Raw genomic sequence first — 12,405 nt, 5'->3', positions numbered from 1 at the left:
TGGGATGGGCATTTAAAAAAATCTGATATTCGCTTTTGCGCCATTATCTCCTTTTTAAAGTTTTTAATACTTTTTTAAAGTATTAAAGTTAATCTTGTTCGCATTCTGTACAGTTCATGTCTGAAACCATGCGCTAGCGTCACGTGTTCATGAGGATTAGGCTAATCATCACATATAGAAAACATCACAAGTTAAATTAATCATGTTTATAAAGATAAACATGGGTTTATTATAGCCCACTTACAATTTACATTTCAGAGATCATTACAAATAAATTATTAAATGCTAAAACTGAATAAATTTAAATGAACAAACTTGGCGTTGCATTTGCAACCATGTGAAAACAGGGGGTGCTGCAGCCCCCTCAGCACCCCTACTTCCCGCGTCGCTGCAGTTCATAAGTCTAACCTCATAGGTGATTTATGAACTCTTTTGGGATATCTTGCTTCTGTGATGCTGGGCTCTGTCGTATTGGACTGAACATTGACACTGGGCTCTGTTGTATTGGACTGGACATTGACACTGGGCTCTGTAACTGCCCTGGACTGTGCATCCAGTTCATTACTTCCCTCTTCTCCTGTTGGTGGCAATTGGGTAATGCACTCTTGTTCTGAATCATGGGTGATGCTTTTTCGTTGTTGTTCTCTTGTCTGAATGAGATGTCTTCTATTCCGTCTGAGTTGTTGTCCATTACTTTTTCCACAATGTAAGAGCGTGGTGCTTCACATACTTCAACCACCTTTGCTGGCTTCCACTGTGCATTCTCCTGTACGCGCACGTAATCACCAGGCTTAAGATCTGGCACGGGTCTGGCACCTCTGTCATAGTACCATTTTGTTTTGAGCTGGTTGCTTTTGAGTTGTCTGTGTATGCCAGTCATACATTGCGGCGTAAGCAGTGCTTGTGTAGTGGGTAGCTGTTTCTGAGTCCTACATTAACACTTGCGCCGGAGATGGGAGGTTTTCCAGGGGTGTGTTTCGGTAGTCTAGGAGCATGATGTATGGGTCTTGTCTGTCTGCCTTTGCCTTTTTGAATAGTGACTTAACCACCTGGACAGCCTTTTCTGCTTTGCCGTTACTTTGTGGGTACCTTGGTGATGATGTAACGTGTTTGAATCCATATGACCGGCTGAAAAGAATAAAATCAGTGGATGCATAAGCTGGGCCATTATCCGTTATCATCACTTCAGGTATACCGTATCTAGCGAATTGCTGCTTGCAGATGTTAATGATGGTTGTGCTTTTGATGTTTTTCACCTTTTCCACTTCGATGAAGTTGGACCAGTCATTCTTGTCACCACCTCCTCAATTGTTGTCATCGGGTAATGCTCTCTTTCAATTGCAGCATTCAAATCTTTTGGGTCCATGCATATCCTGACTTTTTTCTTTTCTGGTTTCCATATAGTGACCCATACTGTTGACCCAAGCTCTGGGCTCCACTACTCTTTCAATGACACCCACTTTTTCCATCTGCTCCAGTTCTTCCATGACTTTGTTCCTGAGGGCTACTGGAACTCTTCTAGGTGCATGTATGGCAGGCTGAGCATCTGATTTGATCTTGATGTGTTGTTCTCCTTCAATACAGTCTAGTCCTGTGAAAACATCTGCATATCGGTCTTTAATGTTATTATGCTGTGATGTAACTGTTTAAATTTGTGGCTACTATGGTTTAATTACAAACGCTATCATTAAACTATATTTACTATAGTAAAAACATGGTACATTTTCGTCAGAGACTAGCTGATGTCTCATTTGATGTATGTAATAACTTAATGTTGTTTCCTCATTGTTTTCGCTGTTATTTTCTCGTAGAATTACTTTGGAAACATGTGACTTGATTTCTTATTTGATTGTAATAGTGAATGAAATTTAAACGTTATATTCTATTTGAAACGCTGCAAGTATTAACTTACTGTGAACGACTTGCGTCCACTAGCCGATATTTTATTGCAACAGTATATAAAATATAAACTTTATTCTGTAATCGAAAAGCTGTATATAAATAATTTACATTATAAACGTGTTACCTTGTGATTTGCTTCTCTAACGTTAGACGATTAATTCTAAAAGTATGAAATATAGGCAAAACGTTATTTTATGCTTGAGAATATATTCGCAAACAGTCGATATGTAGGCTAAATGATCACACGGTTTGATCATACTATTAGCCATGAAGAAGTCTATGCTATTTCATTCAGTATAACGTTAGTAGTTAAATTTTCACAAAGTCATGCTAAAAACATTAATAAGAGCATTAGACAAAGTTATCATCAATATAGCATGAGTTATTAATGAAAACAGTAATATGTATTGTTGCATGGATAATAAACAACTGATAAAAATATCCACCCCTAACCTATAGTAAAGTAGGCTATTAACAAATTTTGATGCAATAAATATGGTATAATTTAATATTGTTCATCCCTCCAAAACAGAGAAAATATATAATGAGTTGTATTTGTAGGGGTTATTATCCACCTTATTTTTAAACACGGAAGTAAGCCGTTTTCTGTGAATGTGCGAGACTTCCGGTTCATTAGCCACGGTAGGGAAATAACGAGAAGAATAACAAAGTGCAGTAAACAATAAAACTGTTTGCACTACAAACCAGTGTGTTAAGTTAATACATTAAGATAATATGGTAAAGCACATGAGTTTGCAATATCAAGCAGCAAAACAAGCTGTTTTGTACAGCTAAGAGCTGGAAGCAATGACACCGGAAGCCAGTCCCATAATATGTACAAATGGCCACGGCCGCTCTTATGAGAAAAAGGTGGATAGCACAATTCTTAACCCCACCCTAGACCTCACTGATTTTCAAACCCTTGTTACGGCCATGGCCTCAAGCTGTTGCAGCGCGGTGTATAGACATGGTGTTATGCAAAGAAACTATACTTCCTTATATACTGACATCCATGTGTTCATTTATTTAATGTATTTTGAAAATATACAGAATAATATATTATATTAATATATTACATTATATATTGAAAAATATCTGACAATATATTTACATCTATATATTGTAATATAATTTTATATTGTTTATATTGCATTATTATTATGCCTATTGTCATTATTATTAAATGTCCTTGAACATTACTTGTTTTGCTTTAAGTGGCAAATATTAATCCTGTTTAAACTGACATAGGTGTTCATTGATTCTAAATAACATGATGGTAATTCTTTAGAAGTGTCCGGTGGATTGCATAAGGTTTGATTACACACACTCTTTTATTGGTCAATGAGAGTGTCAACAAAGAGTTCACACACGGTTTGTTGCCCTTAAGCCTTTACAGCAGTCTATTTTTGGTACTGAAAAAAAAAAAAGATTTTAAAGGCTCTTTAATCGGTTTATTCAAAGAGATGGACAACTAGACGGGCACAATTTTTGTGTAAGAGCCATAAAAAGGGCCATTACGATCTCCGAAGGAGAACAGATAGATCGACTTGTAATGTAGAGAGCGTTTGGCATGTAGAGAGGTCTATCTCACATCGGCATGTAGAGAGGTCTATCTCACATATCTACTGAATATTGATTTAAAAAAGCTTTAGATGGAGGAAATTGAATGAATGCACATTTATTCAGCACTAGATCATCCAGTAAATTAAAAGATAAAAAAACTACCAGATAACAATAGTTTATGCCAAAACAGGCTTACATTTGGCACTTCTGGTTATCGTCAGATGTGTGTCACAGTCTTCAGCGGGTGTGCCCAGGAGGGCCACCAGATGACTGTGTTCTGTGAGCACATGGCTTGTGTTGTGTTTGTCTGTTGCCATGTGCTCTCTCCTGTCTATTGTCTTGCCCCTCCCATCTTGTTACCTCGTTATAGTTTAAGTTGCTCCACCTGTGTCTCCCTCGTTAGCCTCCTCGTTTGGTTCCCATTTATTCTCCTTGTGTCTGTCATCCTGTGCTGATCCGTCATTTCTCATTGTGTGTGTTTTGTGTCTGCATGTGGTGCAGCTTTAGGCCTGCCTGTCTGTTTTTCCCCCTCGGGGTGGTTTGAGTGTTTGTTTCATTTTATTATTATCAAAATAAATAACCATTCCTCCTGCACTTGAGTCCTCGCTTCATCTCCCCGCACGCACCGTGACAATGTGACTGTGGTTTACCATAACGCAGAACAGACTTTTGACAAAAGCATTATTCTTGACAAGAACTGTCCGATTTGACAGGGGAAAAAAAACTAATCCAATACCGTATTAAAGCCATCAGTCACTGTAAATTTTCACAGGCAGGTAAATTTGAAAATAGATAGGCTGTCATAGCTCATTCCAATATGGCACAACAATCTAAGCAATTTATTGTATTGACGACACAGAATATTTTTATGTTCAGTCTCATCTCACATGGAACTTTCAGTTTTAAAGTACTAATCTACAGACACTAAAATTTATCTTGACAGAATGCCCTAATTTTTAAATAACAAATAGTATATTAGCACTATTTCATATCTGTGCATTGAGATGTCTACAGATGTATTATTGCATCAAGCAACCTCAAATTCTGCAGACTTTAAGACCATGACATCCTGCTGCAATGTCAGAACATAACAAGGGCTTTATGTCAAAACTATGATGTGTTAACCTCACAGGTACTGTATTAAATGTGCTCCGGCACTACTACATGACCTGTTGACAAAACAGGAAATCATAACTGAGCAACAAAAAAGCCTAATAACGACGTTTCAAGATCTGAAGACATCAGAGAGATCACAGCTGCTAGTGACTTCTTAAGAGCATGAAACTAAATAGAATGTCAACAGAACAAACACAACACTGAAAACTAACTAACAAGCACCAAATGTGAGTAAAATTTGGCTTTGGTAATTGAATAACACAGCAACTGGCAGCAGTTTTCACAATTGCAACATAATATAGGGGTTAAATCCCAATGTGCAAATGTAAGTCTGTCGACCAATGCAATTGTTTTGATGTATCTAAATGAGTAAATCAAGCCAAAGACATACAAATGGACAGCACCTTTCTCACATTCTGACGTTTGCTAAAAATCTTTTTTTCCATTATCCTTGTGACAATAATAAAATTAATAATAATGCAAATCTCTTAAATAATATAACAATTAAAATACAACATTAAGATTACTTTAAGATTTCTATTTCCAAAGGTTTTGCTAAACACAAGCTGATTTAAAATACTGTAGATCTGTAGAATAGGACGTCTCTTGACTATAGCTCTCCTAAATGCACATTGGAAAATACTTTCATAAGGGCAGGTTACGATGTCAATCACTGACAAATAGACTGTCAGCAATATGCACAAAACTGCAGCAATTTGGATGCGCATATCCATATGAAAAGAGAAACTAGAAATTCTGGTAATTCCAGGGTCATGGGGCACAATGAAAATGTATACATACTGGCAAACAAATTTGTGAACAGGATAATACAGTAAATCACTAGCCTAAGCCTTTGCTACTGAATCCCATGAAATCACATAGTAAATGATTATATTTCAAAACTCTGCATAAGAAACCAAGACTAAAAAGAGTGAAGGAGGTAGCAGAGAAGAGAAAAAGAGTAAGTTAGTTATATGAGGAGGGCTCGAATTCTAGAGAGAGCTGATATCCTTGACAGAAGTCTCATGGTCTATATATCAAGGATATCTCTCATCTAATCCTGTTTAGACTGTTAGAGCCCTAAAAGGAAATTACTGACTGAAATTACAACAACAACAGCAAAACTAAAGAGAACTACACCATTGTGACAAGTAAAAAAATGTCAACGTAAGGAAAGGAACTTTCTTTGAAGAGTTGAGCGCATGTCTCCTCAAGGCTGATTGGGCTAATGCAGGAATCATGTCACTTGTCCCTCTCCTGAATTTTTCATCTATTCTCTGGCCAAAATAAGACTCAGCATCAGATGGGACAGACTGTGACGTAACAGGAAAAGAAAGGGACGTAGAAAGCGGGGAGAGAGAAATATGGCAGATCTTGAATTAAGATGGCAAATAACTGCATCGTTCAACTGTCTGTTGTCCCAGCATGGAGGTTAGACACAGATGGATGGGACTTCATTTCCTCATTCCAAACAAATCATTTAGCTGTTAGCTGTCTCTCATAGAGAAAAGACTGAAGGAGGCATTATAAAATTTTGCTCAGAGTCACCAAACAAAGAGAGGCATGCAAAGAGAAGATTTTCAAGCCACACAAATAAACTTAATCCCTTCACAATCATAGCCTGTGCTACTCACCACGCTGAAGTCTTCACTCGAGCAGTTCTGCCCGCTGAAGTTGCAACTCTTCAGCATGTCTTCCAGCTGGTGGCCAGTCCTCTGGAAAATGTCTAACATGTCAGGGGATGGGTACTGGAGCTCACTTGGCCGGTGTCCTTTACGGCTCTTGGGCGGCAGGCCGGTGAGGTTAGCCAAGTGGTAGATGTCCGCATCGGTGAGGGCTGAGAAGCGAAATCGGTTGACGTTACAGAGGGTAATGGCTGGGAAGGTGAGCTCACGGCGGGTTTCTTTCCTCATAGCTGCGAGGTGGGGTCGCTCTAGATAAGTCGCCGTGCTCACATGAGCAGAGAAGGCAGGGGTTATTTCCCCTTCAGTGGAGAAGAGCCGTCCCAGCCCACACTAGAGCTTTTATTTCTCTCACAGCAGCAGGTTGTTACATCCACTTACAGCGGTCACTCACTGTCTCCACCACGACACTCTCTTTCTACCACTCTTTGCTCTTGTTTTATCTTACTTTTACTCAGCAGGTGTGAATGTGACCTGTAGGTAAAGTGGGGTGCAAGAGTCCGCTAGAGAAAATGCATCACATTTGGTACGTCCTTCATGGTTTAAAGACAGCACACTCTACAAGTTTGTTGCACAAATAGGGCTCCTTTGAAAAACATGGATTGTGAAAAGCATTATATGAATAAACGTTGACTTGATCCATGCTTTCCAGCATGATTTGAGAATGTTCAAAAGAACAACTTGTGAGGAAGTAAGAACACCTGACCTTTTATACAAAGAAGTCCACATGGTGAATGACAAAAATTTGTTTGATGATATGGTATGGTTTATTTAAAATACATTAAAAAATTTTTTATTTAAAATACATTTATTTCTATACTTCAAATCCATTAACTTATTTATTGAACTTTATTTGAAATATTTCTTTATTGCACAACGCACATTTATTAATATTATTCTTAAAATGTGTTTTAATATCACTATTAATAAGGATTGTATGATCTCTGTTATTTAAAGTGTGCCTGAAGTATGCTTGCAATAGTTCCACTTCAGCACAATAAAATATAGTATACTTAAGTATATCTTTAGTTGGACCTTAGCGCTACTTCCGCACAATTAAAGTGTATTAAAGGGTTAGTTCACCCAAAAATTTTAATTAGGCTGCGTTTTACTCACCCCCGAGGCATCCTAGGTGTATATGACTTTCTTCTTTCAGATGAATCCAGTCAGAGTTATAATAAAAATTGTCTTTGATCTTTCAAGCTCTATCATTGCGGTCAGTGGGTGTTGCATTGCTTCAGTCCAAAAGAAGTTAAATAAAAAGCACCCACGCATAAAAAAAAGTGTCTCACACGGCTCCGTCTCAAACGGAAGCAGTTCCGTTGAAGCAGAATGACGTATGAGGTCAGCTTTGCGCATGCGCCGCTCAGAAGTGATGCACGCGGAAACGCAGCGGAGAAATCAAAATAAAACAACGGTCAAGAATTAGAAGTACAAAACGAGGATTTGTAAAGCCCCCGGAGCCGTGTGAGACACTTTTTTTATGCATGGGCGGTTTTTATTTAACTTCTTTTGGACTGAAGCACTGCAACACCCGCTGACTGCAATGATAGAGCTTGAAAGATCAAAGACAATTTTTAATATAACTCCGACTGGATTCGTCTGAAAGAAGAAAGTCATATACACCTAGGATCGGGGGTGAGTAAAACGTTTCCCAATTTTTTTTGGGTGAACTAACCCTTTAAGTACAAAATTAGTTGTTCCAATTTAGCTGACTTTAAGTATACCAGTTTAGTATACCAACAGTAAAATTGCAGGGCATTTTTCTTAAGCACATAAATATGTAAATGTATTTGTAGTATACTTATAGCACAAAATAAATGTATTTAAAATACATTTTTATTAAGTACAAAATTAGTTGTTCCAATTTAGCGGACTTTAAGTATACCAGTTTAGTATACCAAAAGTAAAATTGCAGGGTATTTTTATTAAGCACATAAATATGTAAATGTATTTGTAGTACACTTAGCACAAAATAAACCTACTTCAAATACATTTTAGTATATTTTTTTCACTAGGGTATTTGTACATACCATTTACACATACAATTCTGTATATACTCAGTATGGATGTATTGAAAGCATAAAATGCTTAACAGTTTTAGAAATGTTTAAAAAATCCTTTATTATAATATATCTATTATAATTATGTAAATAAATATGTAAAGGTACATGTTAAAACAATTTTTAAGACTTAAATCTAAACCCAATTTTTAATTTAAAAGAATAGGAAGACTATCATTTTAGTCAATATATAATATTATACACATGTTTTTGACCTATTAATTCAATGAATTTAATATTCAATCAACATAAAATGAGTTGCAAACATTTGTATGTCTCTGAAGTTGTTCATACGTAAAATGTGTTTTAGATGTTGTTAATATATCAGTTTGGTATTTCTCAGTGTCTAGGCAAATGTCTGAAAATTTATGTGAGTTAGAACACACACTTTACATATGAATGCCTAAAATTACTAATGAGATTACCCTGAAAAAGTGCAGAATGTTAAATATTTCTTTATTTTAGGTCATTCCTTTTCTATGTTCTCTTTTTTTCCCCAGTTGATAATGAGGTTTACATTTTTTAGGTTTAAAAATCCTGTCAATTTGGTTACATTTGGCTCTATCTTGTGTACAAATGAATTTCTACTAGTTTATACTTGGCATAGAGTGCTGCAGTCATCAAAACCCAGTAAACATATAGTAAGAGTAAACATAACTTGACGATAACTGGACAATTTGTACAATGTAAAATGCACACACTCACATCCCAAATGTTCTAATGTAGTTACTTATTACAAACATAAGCCTATGTTTTTAAAAAATATACATAACTGCTTCAAAATTTGTGTTTTCAGTATGCGTGTGTGTAATTTACATTGTAGAGCAAATCGTCCAAGTATCATCAAGTTATGTTTACCACAGACCTTGTTTTACTTAAAATTGAAAAACCCCAAGGGAACCCATGGTGAATAAGTCTTCTGGGTTTTGATGTCACGGCTGCAGCACTCTATTGCATACTATAAATATTTTTGCTTCTCATGACAAATTACTTGTGATATTCCTCATTTGTAAGTTACTTTGCATAAAAGCATCTGCTAGATGAATAAATATGAATATATGTATCAAATGAAATGATATACTGACTGTGTTTAATCTGTTTTTATGTATGTCTGTATTTTTGTTTGTGCATGCACATGTGATTCATTCTTCCCAAGTTGCATACCATAGTCTATTCCAATCTCCCCATGCGTGTTGTTGCCAAAGTATTGTTTGTGTTGTTGTGTTAGAGAGTAACAATGTGAGACTAATGGTGGTGTTAATGAAGACGGAGAACATTGTAACGAGTGTGAGGCGACTCCTGAAGATCAATGTCCCTCCCTGCCGGAAAAAAGAGACTGACAGACAATTGATTAGATAGATGCGAGAACAAGTGATTAAGGAGTAGTGTGATCACACACAAACAAACACAAGCACACACGCACGTACCACTCAGCTGCACACACTTAATCCCTTTGGAAAAAGTCTTCATCATGAGCAGTTTCTGAAGTACATTAGATATGCATAACACAAAAATAAATGCAATAATCATCAATACATTAAACACAAAGTCTTTTAAACTCAAATATGCCCCACAAAAACAGAAATGACAAGTATGAGAGAGGGAAAAAAGGAGCAATAAATAGTTGAGCACCATGAGGATGCTTTCTACGTACGTAGTGAAATATAACACTGTGCTTAGAAAAGTGCTTTCAAGCAACGTTGACTCTTCATCCATCATCTAAAGAAATGCTTTGCGTAAACTAATATGTATTATATTCAGTTCTGTTCTACAACAAAACTGCCTACCTGACTTTTCCATTTGAACAAATGCATCCATCTCAACAGAGAAAGCATTAAAAAATCGGAGGCCACCAGGGTCTGCTTTCTGATGACTGGCCTTTCAAAAGCAGCTCGGAGTTTTGAACAGTATTGGTCCTGTGAAGCATAAAGTGATTTAGTCTGACAGCATTTCATTCAAAGAAAAACACTGAGGTGGGTCTTGAGGCTGAATTTTTGAGGACATTTGGGCCTCGTCCCAATTTTGTTTAGTCTGAACATTAGAACTACACTTGTCGACTTGTTCTTTGAAAAAAGTTTGAGTAGTAGCCTGTCTAACACACTCAAGATGTTCTCAAGCTTCAGTGGTGACAGACCTGAAGACAAAAAGTCCATTTTATATTTATGAAGAGATCTGAGAGCAAAAGAGAAGTGGCCCATCATTTATTCTCGCTGTGGGGAGAATGTTATGTGTTGCGCTGCGGCATACAAACACGCAAAGACATGTAACGAAGTCTTGACACACAGGGCGAATCTTTGAGTCTCACCAACCATCTCATAAATTATTAATCTCCCCCAAGGAAGCAACACTGACAGTGATCCACGCCTCCTCCCCCAACAAACACGTAATCATACACACACTCAGCTTGAGAAAGATTTAAAGTGAAAGTAAGTGCTGCTTCACTTCTCCTTCGCACTGCTCTGATAGCGCCCCACTTCTTCTTTCCACGCACCAGCCACTCTAAGCCACTCCGACTGACAGAGAAGAAGTTTTAAATGCCTCTCACACATGATTTACTCTGCGATGACTCTCCCTGAATGGTTGTCCTCAAATATATTTGGTCAACACAGAGTGAGAACATCAGATTTGGACTGTGCTTTGATTTTTGTCCCTCCATCTGTACTTCCTGTCCCAGCAAGAAAAAGATTTTTTACATTAAAAACATAATTTAGAAAATGAAAGGCCATTTTCTATCCTGATTTTAGCTCTTTGATTTGAACAGTGTTACAAGGGAAGCATCTTTTTTAAGCCTTCAATGTAAATGCTATGTTTGGGTAACATCTTTACATGTGGAACTGTTTTGAAAACTTTTAATACAGATGCCGAGATTAACTAATCATGAAAAGTGTTGACTATAGCATTTTTTTTTTTTCAAGAAATATACATTTCGTATGTTCTGAAAGCACTTCTATCCCTTACAGCCTCATTTTCATTCCTCTCAAAAATTACATTTGGCACTACCCTGACTATGGTCTAACTCAATTTCTGCACTCTCAGGAATGCTTTCATCATAACTAACACAGAGCAAACACAATGTAAATAAGAGATTAATTGAACAGTGTAGACTGTATCATTGATTATAATGGATGAGTGCAGTCAGTGAGCTCTCCCTTTGGGATTGACAGCTCCAGTGATTATAAAGTGTTTTTTTTTTTTATTGCTTTCATCTCTATGTAATAAAAACCCGGACGTAGAAAACAAGTTGTAAAAGCTACTTTTTTGAGAAATTTTTGAATTCTGAAAGTTAAATTCAGTTAAATTGACCTCTTGTTGTCAAATGATCAGGGAAATTTTGATTTCTCAATTTATGACCCCTCTAAAAGCCAATATTCTTTTCCTGCACTTCTCTATATTTTCTGCTAATTTCTTCTGGAAATAACGAAGATGCTCTTGTCATTTATTATGCTACAGTTTAGTGATTGTGGGCAGTAATTTAAACAGCTCATTAATTCTCATTTCTTTAACAAAAATAGACAAGAGTGTAATGAATTGCAAAATGTGTATCATGAAACTCTTGTTTATTGAACAGCTTGACTTCTCACACTGTCTGTAACTACTATCACCCAGAGTTACCTTTGTTTGGACATGCACAGATATGAACGACATACGTGACGACATACGTGACGTCGAACGTGACCGACTGAAAGGGAATGAATGTTCAGTAATGGTGCATATTGTGAATTAGGTGTTTACATGAAATACAATTCTGATGCAGGCTTATGCCACATGTTCATAAATCGACATCATTTTCTAAAATAATAATAATAAAAAGTTTATTTAATCCAATTGTGTTGGGACTGCATGAACTAAGGGTAAGTTATTTATTTTTCATTGGCTCAAGTTAAAAAATATAGATGTGAATCATTACCATAATTTTTTTTAATTGGATGAATGAAACATTTTTTTCAGTGTACGTGCACATACTAAAGCCACATTACATTATTACATTCCATGTCGCATTCGAAATGATAGGGCCTTTGCTTATAATAGTGAAAATAATTTTTGAAGTAACACCCCCAGGGTGCTGTGAAGATACACGC

General features: G+C 36.6%; 1 protein-coding gene across 1 annotated transcript in view; it reads right to left on the bottom strand.

The window, feature by feature from the left end:
* The window catches only part of LOC107705515 (acid-sensing ion channel 4-like), a 41,307-nt gene extending 31,511 nt beyond the window's left edge, over positions 1-9,796 (bottom strand). Inside the window, exons 1-2 of the mRNA XM_016508822.1 lie at positions 9,754-9,796; positions 6,216-6,565 (exon numbers count right to left, since the gene is read on the bottom strand). Coding sequence (XP_016364308.1) covers positions 6,216-6,565; positions 9,754-9,796 — 393 coding nt within the window. The remainder of the gene's footprint in view (positions 1-6,215; positions 6,566-9,753) is intronic.
* Positions 9,797-12,405: the final 2,609 nt, after the last annotated feature.

The sequence above is a fragment of the Sinocyclocheilus rhinocerous genome, unplaced genomic scaffold (genome assembly GCF_001515625.1).
Source record: "Sinocyclocheilus rhinocerous isolate Xijiao unplaced genomic scaffold, SAMN03320098_v1.1 scaffold504, whole genome shotgun sequence".
NCBI classification, from domain to species: Eukaryota; Metazoa; Chordata; class Actinopteri; order Cypriniformes; family Cyprinidae; genus Sinocyclocheilus; species Sinocyclocheilus rhinocerous.
The sequence above is the reverse complement of the archived record's forward strand: the minus strand, read 5'-3'. Positions and strand labels throughout refer to the sequence as shown.